Source organism: Lissotriton helveticus, chromosome 9, assembly GCF_964261635.1.
Source record: "Lissotriton helveticus chromosome 9, aLisHel1.1, whole genome shotgun sequence".
Classification (NCBI taxonomy): domain Eukaryota; kingdom Metazoa; phylum Chordata; class Amphibia; order Caudata; family Salamandridae; genus Lissotriton; species Lissotriton helveticus.
Window position 1 is genome coordinate 246,209,985 of NC_136070.1, and position 19,600 is coordinate 246,229,584.

At 43.9% G+C, this 19,600-nt stretch overlaps 1 protein-coding gene across 1 annotated transcript in view; it reads left to right on the forward strand.

Annotated features, from left to right (window-relative positions):
- Positions 1 to 19,600, forward strand: part of MAPK1IP1L (mitogen-activated protein kinase 1 interacting protein 1 like) — a 118,064-nt gene that overhangs the window by 81,461 nt on the left and 17,003 nt on the right. Inside the window, exon 4 of the mRNA XM_078659838.1 lies at positions 1,268 to 1,388. Coding sequence (XP_078515964.1) covers positions 1,268 to 1,279 — 12 coding nt within the window. The 3' untranslated portion in view covers positions 1,280 to 1,388. The remainder of the gene's footprint in view (positions 1 to 1,267; positions 1,389 to 19,600) is intronic.

Sequence of the window (19,600 nt, forward strand, 5' to 3'; positions counted from 1 at the left end):
TATTGAAATCAATGGAGTAGCACTGAAATATAAACACTGGTAAAGGCCTTCCGCTATCAGAAGTCGACTGCACTAAATTACAAGAGGACTGAAAGAGGTAGACAGTCTGCTCAGTGAATGAAGATGAAGCTTCGCCTTCCCTTTACTAGGTACTATGTTGTGTTTCATGCAGTGGTTGTAGGAAGGAGGGGGAAGCCACCTCTGCCCATGACTGTTTTGTTAAAAGCCGGATCTAATGAACTTGGCAGGGCATAGAGTGAGACAGGCGCTTGCCCTGTCTTCCCTCAATCCTGTTTAATTCGAAAGTAGTTTGCTGCTGGTGTTATACATAGTTGTTAATGGGCACTGGGAGCTGTGGGAAGAGAGAGGGAGACATTGTAAACTTCTTACCACTTTTATCCAGCTGCCGCTGGTTATACAGATATTATATGGCACAGACCTGGCCACTCACAGCTCACAGAGCATCATACAACAATCTCAATCTTTGTTTGTACTCCTGAGAGAAGAGGCATTGGTAAAGATAAGGTTATGTTTTTTTCTTGGTAGGTAGACCTTTTTCACATCCCTTCAGCAAAGTGGGGGATCGTGTGAGTTATGCTGTCCAACAATCCATGATTTATTAATAAAGTATATAATACCTAAAAATTCAGATTTCCATCTGTTCCCATTGTTAGCTGCACTTTGAAGCTATTTACACGTTAATGGCTGTACTTGAACAGATTATTTACTTGTTATACATCTTGCATACACGCATGCCTATATAAATAATATATACATATATTATCCCCCCCCCCCACCCAAAATCACGATTACTTGCAGACACATGGTTTGATTTTGGATCATGAGGCGAACTACATTTATATAGAACCTAATAATCAAGATTCTCTAGGCATTGCTCAGCATAACACTAGGTTATAACCATATGAAACAATACGGCTTTTCCACTCCTCTCAGGCGGTGCCTCTACATTCTAGCCCTGAAATGCAGGGGAACGAGTATGAGGAGGTATCTGCCTTGGCTCATTGGTTCTTCCCATCACCCAGAATGCTCAGAGCAGCCGTAGTGCTCATTGTGTACTGACACAAACCACCTGCACCCAGGAATCCGATGCAGATAAGATGTTTCACGCTGGATTGGTCAAAGTCCGATAGTGCCTCTATTTACCTACTATTTCTCGCATTCAAAGTTTGTTTAGATGTGGCAGTGCATTATTGTTTGTAGTATGTTCTTCCTGAAAAGTGATACTGATATTCTTTTTGTATTTCAGCAATACCGTTAAATTCTTGAGAGCCTTCCACTTATATCCACTGCTGGTAATTTTTTTTATTTTTTTATCATCTTCGGGGTCAAAAGGCAATCTTAATAGCTCATCTCCTGAAATATGTGAGGTAAGAATTCTTTGTTGCAGATTAACAATCCAAATGTGGTAGTTTTGAGTCCTCTGAATGACAATTAAGAGATATGGCAACTTTTGTGGCAGGCTTCACTGTCCCTTAATTACTGTAGTCCACTTGTTCTCACAGTATTTAACATAACTATGCTCGGTCACGAGACCCCCTCTGCAGACTTAAATGTTGTATGCTGCTGGGATAGTGTGTGCATGTATGCTATCTCTTAACCCTACTCTCACATGTGCTCTGTCAAACATCTTTCACGAATATCCGTCAATATCGCACATACCTTTACCCTGCGGGCATTACAGCACGTTGACCTTTACATCATATTGTAATACCACATAGGGCTTTACCATGCAATTGTAAATTTAAACAAATTGTATATATACACTTACATACGTACACACACACATATATATTCCACAAAAAAAGGTGACTGGGACATTGTAGTTAGGAAATAGAATTTTAAAAACGTAGAAATTCACACAAAAAAGAAAGGTTACAGGTACGCTATAGTTGGGCTCAGATTTTACTCGTACAAAACCATTGAAATTCAGCAGTTATAGTTACCAGAGCTAACCATAACATTCGCCCCCACAATGCGCTGCTTATGACCTCACATATTACATCACTCATGACATGGTCAGTGACTTCACTGAAATCTCAAATTACATCACTCATGACATCAACCAGTGAGTGCGTTTCAAAAACATTTCTCAGACTTAAAGATCTATACTAAGCTACTGCATAAGTTAGATTACTATTCTTTTTGTACTGCTAATGAGTGAAACTGTTTCTAACATATGTAATCTGCGTGGCTGTGTGACTATCAGTGTGAGTGGCTGTATGGGTGCGTGACTGGGTGTGTAAATGGCTGTGTGAGAAGCTGTGGGGTGAGTGAGTGGTTGTATCGGTGAATGGGTGGGTGAGTGGCTGTATAGGTGGGTGATTGGTTTTGTGAGGGGCTGGATCGGTGATTGGGTGGCTGTGTGAGAAGCTCTATGGGTGAATGAGTGGCCGTCTAAATTGGTGTATGGGTAAAGTGACTGAGTGAGTGTATGGGTATGTGAGGGAGCGTGTGAATATCTGTATTCAGTCAGTGCCTGTGTGAGCGACTGTATAAGTGAATGACTTGGCATGTTAGTGCTTGTTTCCATGTGTAAATAGGTTTAAAAGTGGTTTTGTGAAAGAGTGAATGTATGGGTGAGTGAGTAGCTGTATGGGCGAGTGAGTGGCTGTATGAGTGAGCAAGTGCCTGTGTGTCGGTAGGTGTATGAGTCTGTGAATGAGTATGTTTGTGATTGTATGGTTGTGAGTGGGTATGAGGGGTTAGGGTGTGTGAGTGGTTCTATGGATGATGTAATGAGTGATGTATTTTGAGAAGCCATTAGTGATGTCACTGACCATGTCATGAGTGATGTAATATGTGAGGTCATAAGCAGTGCATTGCAAGGGCGTAAGTTATAGTTAGCTGAGCTAAAAGGGGGCAGAGCCTCTGAGTACTTAGCAGTCCTGTTGTGTGGGACTTACTGGTGGTAACATGAGGGTTTCTTGGCCCTCAAGGACCCTTGGCATCCAGGTGTACTTCATCTACCACCAGGAGTTGCATTTGCAGAGTGATAGCGAAAGGAGGCGGTCCTCCGAGCTCTCAGCAGTCCCACTGTGTGGGGCTTACTGGTGGTAACAAAAAGGTTTCCTGGCCCCCCAAGGACCCTCAGCATTCAAGGGGACTTTATCCTCCAGTGAGAAGTGGGCCAGGAGGCACGTTTGCAGAGTGGTGGAAAAGAGAGCGAGGCCTCTGATGAGCTCTGTTAGGCTGTCATCTTATTCCTCTTGGAAGAGTGTGCACTGCCAGTAGTTTCAAAAGCACATGCCAGACTCTAAATGCAGGAGGCACAAAGGTGTGTATACCAGGGGATAAATACAGTCACTCGTTTAATCTCCTTTTTTTAATTAAACAAAAAGAATGCCCCGTATATGTAGCATTTTTGTACATCAATAATAGTCGTTTTGTAAAGGTTGGCACATGTAAACAAGGCTTGAGAAACACAAGAGGAGCCAGACCCAAAGGGACAGGTGGGGAGGCTGGGCCTTAATTTGAATAAACACAGCAAAAAGTTGCCCCGCCACCTACATTTGAATTCACATTTATGGAAAGTTGAACACGCTAGCTGTCGGTATCAACTGGGTATTTTTATTTATCCCAACATATTTCAAAAGGTTAAACGAAGTTTGTCAAAAACAGGACATCGTAAACAAACAAAGACATATTTACATTGGAGATTTCAACCGAAGTCGTTATATTTTCCTGTACACAAATGTATTACAAACTACACGGCATAGTCAAACATGGAATGAAAAACAATCTGAAACAAACCGAAAAATTGAACATGTACAACATTAAATGATAAACTAAATTCTTATGAATAGAAGAAAAAAGTGAAGCAAGTGAAAGTTTAAAAGGAAAGGGGAAAATTAGAAAAGGAGCAACATGAATTTGTGAATCTTTTACAACCAGCCTGTGCTGGTGTGAAGAAATGAATCGTGAATAATCATCTCTAATTGGCCGACGCGTTTCGAATCCAGGTAGTTATTTCCCGGAATCTCATCAGGGCACAATTAGTCTGTCTGTGGGGGATAAAAGAAGGGGAGACTAATTTTAATCTTTGTGACAAAAGTCTATGCTCCCTGGTATGTGGCACTCAGAAAATGAACCTACCATTGTAGAATGAAAACGAATTCAAAGGAAATTGCACATGAAGTCTGTGAGTGCAGGCTTGGAGTACTCGATGAGCAAGCGTCCATCTTTGGACTACTGCAGAACGCCGGAGACATGGACTGGGGTGGACGGAGGTAAGCGGTGCGCTTGTAAACCCTTCCTTGCTTCAGCCAGGCCCCCGGTATGACGCTCTAATTAATTTGTTCCGCTTGCCAACAGCGGATGCCGAACATGTTTTTGAATCACACGCCGATTAAAGAAAAAAAGAAAACACAAGACTTTTCACGCACCGACTCTGTAATATTAAGGTACGTTTCCTCGTAACAACTCTTGAGCTCTCAATGGTTATCATCAGACACAGCTCCCTGACGTAATTTCCCCCCTTTTTTTCATACAGCGTCTCCGGCCATAATTCAACTGAAGCCCATAAAGGAAACTAACTTCCACACAGCGGCAGCTGCCAGCTTCACGTAAAGCAATCACGGACGGTATGCCTTCCTCATTCATTTGTTCATGACCACACAATTGTGCAGATACATGATGGCAATGTTATATTGGTCATTCGTTTTCTAGGTGGCCCCCGCCCTGGACTGCTCTTCGAGTACCCCTAGCCTGCACTCACAGTCTGCTCATCGAGTACTCCAAGCCTGCACTCACAGACTTCATGTGCAATTTCCTTTGAATTCGTTTTCATTCTACAATAGTAGGTTCATTTTCTGAGTGCCACATACCAGGGAGCATAGTCTTTGGTCACAAAGATTAAAATTAGTCTCCCCTTCTTTTATCCCCCACAGACAGACTAATTGTGCCCTGATGAGATTCCGGGAAATAGCTACCTGGATTCGAAACGCGTCGGCCAATTAGAGAGGATTATTCACGATTCATTTCTTCACACCAGCACAGGCTGGTTGTAAAAGATTCACAAATTCATGTTGCTCCTTTTCTAATTTTCCCCTTTCCTTTTAAACTTTCACTTGCTTCACTTTTTTCTTCTATTCATAAGAATTTAGTTTATCATTTAATGTTGTACATGTTCAATTTTTCTGTTTGTTTCAGATTGTTTTTCATTCCATGTTTGACTATGCCGTGTAGTTTGTAATACATTTGTGTACAGGAAAATATAACGACTTCGGTTGAAATCTCCAATGTAAATATGTCTCTGTTTGTTTACGATGTCCTATTTTTGACAAACTTCGTTTAACCTTTTGAAATATGTTGGGATAAATAAAAATACCCAGTTGATACCGACAGCTAGCGTGTTCAACTTTCCATAAATGTGAATTCAAATGTAGGTGGCGGGGCAACTTTTTGCTGTGTTTATTCACATGTAAACAAGGCAGCACAGCGGGGACTGTGAGGATTGCTCTCGAGCTCAAGTTGATTGTAATTCTAATAGTTCATCTAATACTAGAAAGCTCAGCAGCAAGAAGGAGCTCTCTTCATCCAGAAATCAGTGATAACATGAATCCTCCTATAGAGAAGAGACTGAGACTACAAAGAGGTGAATCTCCACCAAACAAGGGTGCTTCCTCTCAACTGCGTGACGCAAGTGCTTCTTTTTTTGTTGGAGATAACCTCATTTTCTTTGGTATCAACAATGCAGCCCAAAATTGACTGGAACGCACTGGAGGCCCTTTTGGTAAGCTGTTCATCAGCAGACTCTTCTTGCTGGGTAATCAGGAGCCCACCCAGAACACCCAAGGTGGAATGTTGGGAACCGCGGGAGCCTTAATGCCCACGAGATCCCTGGCATTGCTCCCACACGTAATTAAATGATAAACATGCAACTTCCTATAACAATCCTTTCATCTGTTTCCCTGGAAAAACAGATGAAAGGTCTGCTCCCAGCTAGTGGGAGCAGTTTTTCTGCTTGCGCCAGTTGGGAGCGAACTTACTGTTTGCTGTCGCTTGGTGGGAGCTCTCATAGCTCCTGCCAAGCGAGAGCAAAAAGCTATGTCCTGGGCCATAGGAAGCCGGCTCTGGGGTGTTATCTGTCCCCAGGGCCATTAATAGTTCCTTTCTGTTTGAAGGGCCTGCCCCAGGGAGGTAATGGTCCCTTGGGATGAATACGGCCAGCGCGGGGGCCCCTCATTCCCCTTTCGCTTATATTTTTGGCCCTAAAGAGGTGGTGGTCCCCTGGGTCCTACTGGGCCTCCAATATGTTAATAAAGCCCCGGACAGGTGGGGGTCCCCAGGGCTCTTAAGAGCAGCAGGAAGGGGTGCTGCGTGTGTCCCACCTCCCTATTGTAAAGTATGCCCCCCCTCGGGACCTGGCCCACCTGTGGGCTTAAATAAAAACAAGCGGGGAGATCGCACTATTTTTTTTTTTTTTTTACCACAAATTTGTGAACATTTACGATTGTGCAGCAAAAATAATAATTTTAAAAAATGCTTTTTTCTTTTGGTGGGGTTTCTGGGACACCCCAGCACCAAGGCTAGGGAGTCAGGGTATTCCTACGCGGCCACCTTTTTGTTTATTTTTTCACTTTTTTTAGGACTCTGCTGAGTCCCAAAATGGGTGCCAACACTTCTTGGTTAAAGTGTTAGTGGCCAGCCTGGTTGAAGTGTAGACAGCCAATCCGATCTCAGCACTGTCTCGGGAGGATTCGCAGAGCATCTGCGTCCCTAGATGTACACATTTGGATTTTCTTCAATATCTCCCAAACTAATGAACGGATTTACACCAAATAACAAAAAGGGGGCCTTATGGACCTAGAGCTATCTTTCTGCTAAATTTGGTGTAATTCCATCCAGCGGTTTAGGCTGTAGCCATGTCTAAATTCTATATGGAAATTAATATGGGAAACTAACTTACTTTTTAAATTGCACAAAGTCACCCCCTTCTCCCCGCCCCCTCCGTTTTTTTTTAATCTTTTCTCTACCTCCGCTTGACGGATCACCCTGAAACTCCCCATGCCCAATAAGGCTTACCTGCACACTTATGGGGGAACATTTCGCGAAGATTCATTAAACAGCACTAAAGTTATAGGCAAATTGAAAACGCTTATCCTATGGAAACTAGGTCCTAACTAGAAAAGTGTGTGTGTGTGTGTGTGTGTGTGTGTGTGTGTGTGTGTGTGTGTGTGTGTGTGTGTGTGTGTGTGTGTGTGTGTGTGTGTGTGTGTGTGTGTGTGTGTGTGTGTGTGTGTGTGTGTGTGTGTGTGTGTGTGTGTGTGTGTGTGTGTGTGTGTGTGTGTGTGTGTGTGTGTGTGTGTGTGTGTGTGTGTGTGTGTGTGTGTGTACACTTATGGGGGAACATTTCGCGAAGATTCATTAAACAGCACTAAAGTTATAGGCAAATTGAAAACGCTTATCCTATGGAAACTAGGTCCTAACTAGAAAAGTGTGTGTGTGTGTGTGTGTGTACACTTATGGGGGAACATTTCGCGAAGATTCATTAAACAGCACTAAAGTTATAGGCAAATTGAAAACGCTTATCCTATGGAAACTAGGTCCTAACTAGAAAAGTGTGTGTGTGTGTGTGTGTGTGTGTGTGTGTGTGTGTGTGTGTGTGTGTGTGTACGTACACACACAGTTTTACCTGAAACCCTCACTATCCCTAATGCTTAACCCATCCCTAAACCTTGAAATTGTATTTAACATCCTTTATTCTTTCCTGTACCCTAAAAAAAAAAAAAAACCTGTACTGCCCCAAACCTTGTTGCGAACCCATTGCTAAACCTTAAAATAGTGTTCGAACTCTGACGGCCCAGTACACTTGCCTATCTTGAGCCCTAAATTACCTTTACTATCCAACACCTAAACCCCTTTCTACTCCATAGCTTCACCTATCCATGAGCCCTAAATTACCTTACTATACTGTACACGTGCAGATCTCAGAATCCTAAAAACCTCTAACTACTCTGTACCCATCCCTGAACCTTAAAACAACCCTTCCTAACCGTATCCTTATTTATCCCTGAACCCTAAAAAAAAAACTTTAAACCCTTACTACTCCGTACCCATCCTTGATCCCTAAAACCCTTTCATAACCATACCATTATTCATCCCTGAACCATGAAAACCCTTTGGTACCCCATGCCCACCCCTGAACACAAAATAATCATCAAAACCCATGCCACCCCGCACCCTTACCAGTCCCTTAAACTGCCTTTTAAAACCCTTATCCATCTCTTAACACTTAAGTGACATGAAATAAAGAGATACCTGCGTGGTACTTACCTTCGTGGTAAAGGCATGCATGGCAATGTCATGCAGGATAAAGACTGTATACCATCTTGCATCCTCACATGTAGCCCCACTTACTGATACATGCACATTTTTTACGTCCAGTCTTGGACACTTAAGAAAAACAGAGTTTTGAACACTCCAGCACAAAAACAAACCTAAATATTAATTTCATTTTTGTGCCACTCCAACGCCATTGACTTGATCAGTTGGCTTCATCATTTCCAAACTCCATTGAGTAAATTATGGAGACCCATTTTGTGGTTGGATGCATAAACATACTAGTTCTTTCACTGTAATCTCTGAAAAAACAAGCACTGTCAAAGCCAATAGGTCTCTCCCTTGAGAGCTATTGGCAATGTTCAGTAGCCATACTGTAGAGCAGCGCAGATGCTATGCAGTGTGGCTAGAACTAATTTTTAAAAGCGGAATGACGCATTCAGGGCTCATGCACCTTTTTGTAATCATTTATTTACTTAGGTGCATTAGCCTTGGATGCTTCCTATTCCTTTTTGTAATTATTTTTGTCCAAACTTCTATACAGCATGGCTACAAATCATTGCCAGAGCTGGCAAGTCCCATGTTGTACAGCACGAATAAGGCAATGACAGAGCCCATAGTCTCAAGAATGAGACCATTGGGTTTTCCAATGGTTGTTAGGTCTCAGCACAGCACCCCTGCGATTCTGAGCAAATCAGTTCATCTCCCCATACATGAAAAAAGAGAAAAAATTACACTCAGCAAAAAATGCTGTCACATAAAGAAAGCATTTGTGCCCATGTATTAGTTAAAATACATTTGGAAGTAGGTAACATCTGTAGCCACAATAATCGCAATTTACAGATGTTGTCACCATGAACATCCAATACAAAGGAGAAAATGGCATCTTTGAAGTGTGTGTCTGGTATAGTAAAACAAAGCTACAAATAGCAAGAGAAAAGGACGACCGGAAAGAAGAAAAAAACAAAAGTAGTACCTCAGTCACAGCGCGATCAGCAGGACAGCAATCCGTACTTGGTCCATGCTCCATCCGAAAAAAGAGTAAGTTGAGCGAGCACATACAGACAATTGGTCTGTATGTGCTGGCTTCACTTACTCTTCTTTCGGCAACAAGTAAGAGTGAAGATTAAGCCAACAACTGTTGAGCAATGGGTAGGCTGCCAGCCACATGTATTCACTAGCTTTCGCAGGTGAGAGCGCATGAGCTGTTGCAGGGGATACCTAATAAAAAACGACAACACAAGCATCTGAAAATCTGGCTTAAAGACCCTAAACACATATATTCCGCTGTCTAACTCCTTGCTCTCCTTTTCTTCAAGAGATAGACAATAAAACAAAGATCATTTGTCTCCTTGCCACCTGTTAGTGCAACTTAATGTTTGACTTTATAGATCATTGAATCCACTGGCCCCCAGGAAATGGAAAGGTCATTTGTTTTGCATCATGAGTATCTGCACATCGGAATAAATCACTGTAGGCCATTTTTCTGACTTTCCAATCAACTTTAGCATGATGAAAAGAACCTAAACTATATTTGATTAACCAAAATTACATGCCTGAAGCCACAGAGCTACCACGGATGTGCAGTCCAAAGCACAGATCTTGCATGAGCCATTCTGATCAATACCTCTTTGCTCAGATGAGAATGTCCCTTATCCATAATGTGACACCAAGCCCATTGAGGCCTTCTGCATTGAGCTCTATTTGCTGACAAACACCTTTTGTTTCTTGTCTAAATGAACCACTGTCTAGGTAGAACTGTGAATGGCACCTTGGGTATCTTTGCAATGGAGAACCTAATCTCCTTATAACCCGAGGCTTCACTGTGATGTTCCACTCTGTTGACTACAGATTCTAAGAACTGTTCTGGATCCCAAGGCACGGTGTTAAGGATACTCTACATCCACCCCTGACACAGGCCTTGTAGAGTCATTTACGGCTCTGTTGCCCCCTGTGCTCACTAGCCCTTAATTCTAGGAAACCTGGATATCTTATTCCACCATACTCAACCGTATGGCAAGATCTGTACAGTAGGAAGGCGCCTCTCCCTCCATATATATGGCAGCTATCAAGGACTGCAAGTCTCGCCATCATTTAAAAGTGAACCCCCAGCACATGCAGAGGCCGCCACACCAGAGCCCACTTACCTGCAGGCATGTGTGATGAGGTTTGTCAGCAGGCTGCCTTATGATCTCTGGGGCCCTTGACTTCCTTACCACCTGCTGACTTGGCCCCTTTTGGTTTCTCAGCCATCCGGTAGGCAAAGCAAGTTGCGCGCCTGATTGTAGGTAACCCCGAAAGCCTGTCAAAATATTCCAAATGTTTGTGCACTGAATTATTCTGTTACAATACTACATAGGATAACAGAACGTCTCAAAAGATCGCTTACTGTACAATGTGTAGATTAATCGAGTTTAAAAATTTGGGTAACAGTGGTGACGTTGATTGATTGTTCAAAGATAATCCTGTTTTTATACATAGCTCAAACACTGCAGATCGCATGCAAAACCCCCAGCCCCTAGTCCTCCAAGGAGATGGCAGTGGTAGATAGCAGTGTGCCGTGTACTGAGTTAATCTTGGAACGTCAGCCTTTAGGCCCCCCACCTACACATGAAATTCCTCTCACCGATATTGGTCCAATGACTCAGGACGTGAAACAAGTGCAAATATCTGCACTGTTGCTTAGAACGCCATGTGTAAATACCAAACAGAGTACAGCACAGGCTGGCTAAGAAACAAGAGTTCACATCCACTGATAAAGTATCAGCAGCACAATAGCAGCTCAACCAATGCCACCTACGCTGTTTGTGCTAATCCCTCCAATTTTGGGCGTGCAAATGTGGTTGAAACACACAATTTCACAATAGCAGGTCTTCGTGCAACGCCAGAGAGGGACGAATGAAACGAAGAAATCGTGAGCTTCGTATATTTGCGCTTGTTTTCCCATCTTTCAACATTTCCTATTCCCTTTGTTTCTGTCCTTTTTAACAGCACCTGGTTTTTCTTACCCACCTGTATTCCTCCCATTTGTCTCCATACCCCTGTGTATCCTGTACTCCTCCTCCAGTTTTACACTGCCAAAAGGCAAATGCTGCTGAAAGGGTTAATAAAAACTTCTACTATACCCCTAGAAAACAGATATCGTTTCCACGCTTACTTCTCAGAAGAGGCTTGGAAGCACTTGCGTGAGTAGAGATTTACACATGTAATAGCCTGCCACGGTGAATTTATCACCCTGGAGTGCAGGCTCCACCTCGAGCTTCAAGAGACCGATAGTAAAAGTAATCCATTACTGATTGTTGCTGCTTGAAAAATGCCAAAGCTACATAATGGGCCCAGGTCTAAGGATAGTTTTATCGACTCCAGTTCTTTACAGAGAACACCAAGTGGCCCCCTTAAATAGTCCTAATAATTTGCGGTTTCATCCCTTGACAGCCATGCTGATGGCTTTTACCAGATTAATCTTGGGCGCTCATCTGTTCAGTCACATCATCCTGTTCCACTTGAGCGTCACTAGCTCCCTATTTAGTAGCCTAGGACTTAGGAACAAGCTTGGTCTTTAGTCAGAACCTATTTCAAGAAGAGGCTGGTGCTGTAGTAATCTTTCTCCTTTTCTGCACCCACAATTTTTTTCCTACCCGATCTTCGGCTCACACTTTCACAAGTGGCCATCAGAAAAGACCTGCAAGAGTTTACTTTCCTTAAACCACTCGCACACAAGCAGTGACCATTCATTTATGTTGCTTAGCCAGTGTTGGCGGATCTGAGTGTTCGCTGTCACTGTAGCTCACTGCCTTAGTCATCCGGTTAGGTCCTTGAGGTATTTCCCCAGTTGCATGGTGCTCTGTAGCTGATGCCTCCTTTACCACCTTAATTTGTAGATCCAAATTTCAGGGACTTAACCAAGAAAAAACAGTTTTTATGGACGGTGCCTTGAAGAAATTAAGAGTCTTGGTTCTCATCTCTTAAAGCCTGTTTACTTTGTTCTGTGTTTTAGGTTAGAAGCTTCCCCGGTTCTGAGTAAACCGCTGTTAAGATGTTTACTTATATTCTGAAGCACGCGAGTGTTAGCACGTGTGGCATTTCTTAGGATTCGTTGGCATAGAATGTTTTGATGTGAAGACGGCAGTTGCTGCCGAGACAGAGATCTACTGGGAACATTAAAGAAGAGCTCCACATCATAACTGTGTCTTCATCTTCTTTTCAACCGCTTTGACAGCTTTTTTTTGTGTGCTTTTCTCCTTGTGGTTATGCACTAGCCAGTGCTGGGCATCCCTTAGGATATTGATGGATTCGGCCCATTTTATCCCCTCTGAGCTGGAAATTATATTTATAGTAGGAATGCTGTCTTTTGATTCATCTGTTCTCTGTTTTTCCTCGTTGAATGGATGTGGGTGCTACTTCTTTGTTCTGTGTTTGTTCCCTTCTATTGCTTCCTTTTCATGATTCGGTGTGGTCACAAGTGTGCCTGTTGGCTGATAGTGAACTCCTTAAGAATGTTTGTTGATACTGTATGTTGTTGATTGCATAATCTGTCACGCTGCTACCTAGTTGGAAGACCAGCCTACCAGATAATCATGTCGGGGCCTGTTGCTCCCTTTAACTGGGCAAATGCTCCCAACAGAAAAACAATAGGGAGCATGAGATGCACAAGGCTAGATCGCAATCTGTGACCTCAGTAGTGATTTGGTACAAGTTTGCCTGATTTTACATGAATACACCATGATTGTTTCAGACTTAAAACAAATGAACCCTCTTAAGAATGCACCCACTTTCCATGGCAACATGTTTTGTACTTGCCCAAAAAATATTTTACTCGTAACCCACAGTGTTATGGACAAAAATACTCTAATTTCAAAATCATATCTTGATGATTGAGAAGCTGTATTTGAATTGACCTGGTGAGTGCCCTTGACCTCGTATAAAGGATTTTAACTTTCACCGATTTGCATAGGTTTAGTTAAAAGTGTTGTAATATGTTTTCTTACCAATTAGGTGTTGTTATTAGCTGTACTTTTATGATGAGTGTTGTACTCCAGGATGTCTCTGTCTCCCTCAGTGGGCTTGATTTGACTGTCTGTAACTCGCATTAAGGTATCTAATAGTGAAAATGTTTCCCCTTCCTTGGTAGTGGAAGCTCTTTGACTCTACGATGTGATGTCTCTTTTGTTTAGTAGGTGCACTGAAGTAGGTCTTTTAGTTAGTGTAGCACTATTGATATTTTGAATGATGAATGGCACTTATTGGTAATAAATGACTTGCTAGTTTTTATGTACCAGAGGTAAAGTCCCTAATTCCCCTCCTCCTTTTTGTTTATGGATTCTCGGGGATGTTTTGCCAAAGATGTCCTCCATCTCCAACATCTGGGCTGTGTTGCCAGCTTGGTAAAGTACTCAGTCAGTTGATAATGTGTGTTGCAATGCTCAAGGTCTCTTGTGTTTTTGTTGGTTCTCTGTAACGGTGTGGGTGAGGGTATTTCAGGAATGTCCCTGCATGCAGCAAGGGAGATGGCTGACCCATAACTTGTCTGGTGGCTGGGTTGTGGACACTTCAATGCAAAGGATGCATGTGCGATCGCTGCATGGACAGTGTGCCAGTCTCACTTTCTGTTTGTATGCAGTCAAATGTATTGCAGGAGCTGACTCTGCCAGGAGCTCTTTCTCTCCCTTTTTCCACGCTTGTATCTATCTTCAGCTCGCCCTCTTTGCCCCCCCCCCCTCACTTGAGACACATTCTTTGTCTCGCTCTCTCTCTCTTGAATGATTGTTCTACTTTCCCTTTGGGGTATTTCCCCCTGTGTGGTGTAATTTTCTCTCACTCTGTGGCACTCGTTCTCTTCATCCTTGGAGATATCACTTACACTCTCTCTCTGAGGCGCAATTATTCTTTATCTCAGTTGGACACTTTTTGCTCTTCATCTTTTTCTTTTTGGGATACTTTTTTCTCTCCCAGTGGCAGCCTGTGGTTAAGGGCAGAGGGGACCCGCTCACCCCCTTTTTCCAAACATGAAGTGTCTGTCCGGCTCAGCAAAGGTCAGCCTGACAGACACTGAACTTTGCTGGTCTGAAGATGTCAAAGCCCTGGGGGTATGACCTCCTTGGCATGGCAAAGTTTTTGCCATGCCAAGGAGAGCATCACAGATAGCCTCGGACCTGGGTGCTTCATTTTTAAGCCCTGAAGGGCCCAGGGCAGAGTGCCTATCAGTGACCCTCGTCACAGAGTGGAGCGTGATCAGCAGTGTCACTGACCCCATCCCACTTTGTGATGAGGTAGGAACTGCTGCCTCCTATTCTTGGCAGACCCATAACCAGGTCAGCCAATGAGAGGCTGCGGCAGTCCCAATCATCCGTAAGCACCAATGCTTCCCTCTTGCCACCAGATGTCGCAGCCAGAGGCCAAGTACGTTTTTAGGTCTCGTGACCTTAAATGCGCGCAAGCGCATTGAGGAACGAGAATCAAGTGCTCAAAATGCTCATGAAACCACCAGCTTTTTGCTGGCGTTTTCATGCAGTTCATGTGAACCACGTGTTCAAACATGAACGCGCATCAGCCTCCCTCCATTTGCCGCACAGCACATCAAAGGGCTTCGCCCAGCGTGCGCTCTGCGGCTTCTCGGCTTCTCCTCCCCTAACTTCCTTGCATTTCTCCTCCCCCCTCCCCAGCCAGCTTCCCCCAGGCCGTGTTCCCTCATCCCTCGCACCCCCTCCTCCTTCAGCTTATCACATTCTTCAAACTAAAAATGCGTCCCCGCTTGTAGCATGCAGGGGCCTAAAGTGATTGCATTAACCAAACTAGTTTTCCTACCCAATTTTTTTCCCCCGACAGATAAAGGTAAGTTGCATTTATATTTTCCATTTAAGGTATGTGCGTTGTATTGTGTATGTCTGTACGTAAACATCTACCAAAATCCCCCAGGATCAGAGTTCACTTACTTTTATTTATGCACTTTGACTGCTGCCCAGATCAGTGATGAGTGCTTGGCAAAGAATAAATAGTAATAATAAAATACATTTTCATGCAGATTTTAATAATGCTAATCAGTAAGTGGCCACATCAAAGGCTCTGTGCCACTTTCACCCACACAGCAACACTTACAGACACGCAACGCCACTCACACACACGCAAGCCCGCTATCATCCACGCAACACCACACTCACCCACGCAACGCCACTCACCCAAACAACCCCACTCATCCACGCAACCCCACTCATCCACGCAACCCCACTCATCCACGCAACCCCACTCATCCACGCAACCCCACTCATCCACGCAACCCCACTCATCGACGCAACGCCACTCATCGACGCAACGCCACTCATCGACGCAACGCCACTCATCGACGCAACGCCACTCATCGACGCAACGCCACTCATCGACGCAACGCCACTCATCGACGCAACGCCACTCATCGACGCAACGCCACTCATCGACGCAACGCCACTCATCGACGCAACGCCACTCATCGACGCAACGCCACTCATCGACGCAACGCCACTCATCGACGCAACGCCACTCATCGACGCAACGCCACTCATCGACGCAACGCCACTCATCGACGCAACGCCACTCCCACACACGCAGTGCCACTCCCACACACGCAGTGCCACTCCCACACACGCAGTGCCACTTTCACCCACACTGTGCAGTGCACAATAGGTCTCGCAGTAGGAAAGTTGGAGCTATTGGTTTTGTAAATGACAAAGCCCTTTGTTTTTAAAATGAAAACAAAAATAAAAGGCATTGTTATTTGCAATTGTAATAGCTCCAACTTTCCTACTGCGAGACCTATTGGCAACGCCAGTGCTTGATAGATGAGCGTCAGCTTTTTTCTTAGTCTTCAATAAATTCGAAATAAATCAACGTGTGAAATACACTCGGGTTATTTACACTTTGTGTGCGAGCTAGTCATACGCACCAGCTTTAGCTTTACAATAAATTGTGCAAACAAATCCAGTGTCCATATAAAAGCCAAGAGGAACAAGCATTGGCATGGCCAATAGGTCTCGCATTTGGGACCTTATAAGTATTTAGTTATGCAGCACAATATCCCTGGTGCAACAACATCAACTGTTGCGTTGCTAAACACTTATAAGGTCCCAGACACGAGACCTATTGGCTATGCTAATGCTTGTTTTTTTCTGTTTGGTTTGTCAGTGTCTACATTATTCTGTAGCACAATCAGGCACCACACAAACAAGGATCCTACTGATGTAGAATAAGTAGTGATATATGGGCTCCCACGAATCTCTGTTCAGTACGATGAGGATACCTAGCATCCAATAGTTTGTGTCGGGACCATTTAAGTAAGTGACTGGTTTCACAGTTTTTAGATCTGGATCGACAGCACTTTTAAAAGAGCTTTTGTCACTACTCTTCTAACGAAATAGGGATACAGGGATCCTCTGAGGAATAACCATCTCTCACCTCGTGCTGTGGGATTCATTTTTCTCCCACCAAGGGAGTGATTCTAGTGAAGTTTAGCAGCAGCAGCTGGCACAGACTATTTTTCACCTGAAAACAATCAGGAATCGTAGTGCATTTGCCAAATTCCATCCTCTGTCACACATGGATTCTAAGCACAGAACATGTTTTAGTGCTTCACATGAAATAATGAATTTTAATGGGTTTGTTGAGACTCGAGTGTGAGCCTGACCCTTCTCTTGTCAATTTTACAGATAGATGTTGCCTGATCCCAAGATAACCACCCTAATGTCTTGTGAGGTTAACAACAAAAGCTGCAATCAAGCAAGACTACGGGTGGCCATCATGGGTCAAACCACCCTCTTCTCAAAGTGCAAAAACCCACAGTTCAGTCATGTTGATTAGCAATACATTTTTCCCCTCTGCTTGATTATCTTTGGACTAAAGGGGACATCCACACTTCCACCAGGCTGTCTGCCCTGTTGCTTACCTCCGGGTCAACAACCGGACCCCTTCTGTGGATTAGGGTGTTGTTGGAGGCCCAACAGGCTCAAGGTAGACTGTTTTGAAAGACCTTAAGAGGGAACCTTCTGAACCCATATGGATAGAAAGTTAATTCTGTCTACATCGGAGACAAGCAAATATCAGAAAACCCATGACCTAGAGGAATCTAGATACTAGAGAATTCCCTCTGTGAAGTAACGGATGAAAAGGTCACATGATGGCTTACTGCATGCCGTTGAAATCCGTTTCAGTGAGAAGATAATGAGACTATTCGTAGCATGTGTTGGCCACAGATATATATGCTTAGCAATATCCTGCCATCTAGTGTTGGACTCGCACGATTACAAGTTCTTTTTCTTCGAAGAAGTCTTCAAGTCATTAGGTATAGACTCCTCCGGTGTGCATTGCTCATGTTGCTTTGTTAGATAGTTTTTTCCGCCATCAAGTTTGGACATCAATATCGGAGCTCTGGGCCTGAAGGTTACTTCCTCACTAAGGCCTTTGCGGCGATCGTTTTTTCTCTATATTCCAACACATTTCCCATCTGAAAAACATCCTCTGGCGTTATTGGTCATTTCACGGCACCCCCGGCCTTCCTAAACTTCTTTGCCTTCATCCTACTGGGCAACGTCCTTGAGGAATGGAAAACGCATTCTTCAGCTTTTGCCCCAAATTGCAGCACAAAGTACTCTCGGCAAGACCAACACGAAGTGTGCAATCTATTTTTGTCATCGGAACATGAGGAGATTTCCTGTGAGGCGTGCTTGGCATTCTGGGGAAAGGAAACGCTTCGGCAGCGAAGGGAGAGTCGTCGGACCCACACAACCATGCAGTATTGCACTGAAGAGACACCGGATACCTGTGGAGATCAGTCGCTGAACTAGAAACAGAAGACACAAAAGCACAGATAGGGCCACCACATGTGTGGATACTGCTGATTAGAAGTGGGGACAGCTCCGACTCCGCACACAGGGGCAATTAAGTACCTCCGCAAAAGCCACGTAAACCCCTACCAAACCGGCGTTCGGAGCTCCACTGTCCTCTCGCCATGGAGGTCTCCAGCAACAGGCGCACAAGCACAAATCCACTCCATCTGGAAAGTCTTCGACTAGCGTCCAAAAATATAAAGCACCGAAACATACCACATCGGCACAATGGAAGTCAGGCAATGACTGAGCTGAAGCAGCGCACATTGGATCTGAAAATGCCATGAAACTGAAACATGGTTCTTTTCCAAAGACCTTGGCATCGATACTGCACTGAAAGCACATATGCAGAGGACTGCAACTGTCTTCCACATCTGCGCCTAAAAACAAAAAGAAGCACAGACTCAAAACAGTTGCAGCACATTCTTGTGCACTTGGAAGACAAACTAGACAAGGGACAAAAGACTTTTTGTACACCCGGGCAATGAGAAACTAGGCACCAAACCACCACCAACTGTTTCCTTTCTGCTTCATAAAAGAAAGAACACATTTAAGTAGGACATTGCTAAGCCTGAAACAACCCATCAACCGAAGAAGGGCAAAGACAGAGGCACAAGCCCCATGTTTCCCTCTTTCTCCTCCTCCTCATCTTTCACCTCTTTCCATCTTCACCTACTCTACCTTTAAGGCCAGTACAGACACCCTCTCCGGAATATGTGCCTTCTGAGCAGCCACTTTTTTTTCACCAAATCAGTCACCTACTGGTGATGATCAACCTGAGGAATAAAATATCCCTTACTTAACAATCCCAATACTGCTACTGACGCATGGGATATTTATGATAACGATCCAAACATCTATCCATCCAAATCCTCCCCGCCAGATGATAAACACCGTAATGTGATCTTATCTGTAGAGCTGCTGCATACCACAAAGTAACCCTACTCACTATCCCACAAGAGGATGATTTCCTGGTTAAAGCTGAATAGATAGAACCGCTCAGTCGCTCCCTATGCTTAAAGGTGTTTTGTTTTCCGCACACAACATATTTAAGCAGCCAGTTAAATCTAGGGTAGTCACCCCTTGAATTGGAAAGAAATGTAAAGCATGCCCATTGGACCCTGATTATATAAAGGGCCAAACCACACCAGATTCATTAGTAGTACACACAGCAAAGAAAAGAGCAAATGTCGGGGGATGCGCCTCCTACAGATAGACCGTAGGAAATATGATGCCGCAGGTAAACATATTGCAGCACAAGCAGCAAACCACATGCGTATTGCAAATGCCATGGGACTACTCTTCAGATAAAATCGTACCAGATGGGATGAAATGCAGGCATTAATGCAACTCCTCACTTAGTACCAACAACGTTGTACACATCTAATGCCACTATACAATGTGCCCTAGACTCCTCAGACACAAGCAACTGCGAGGTTAACATTAGT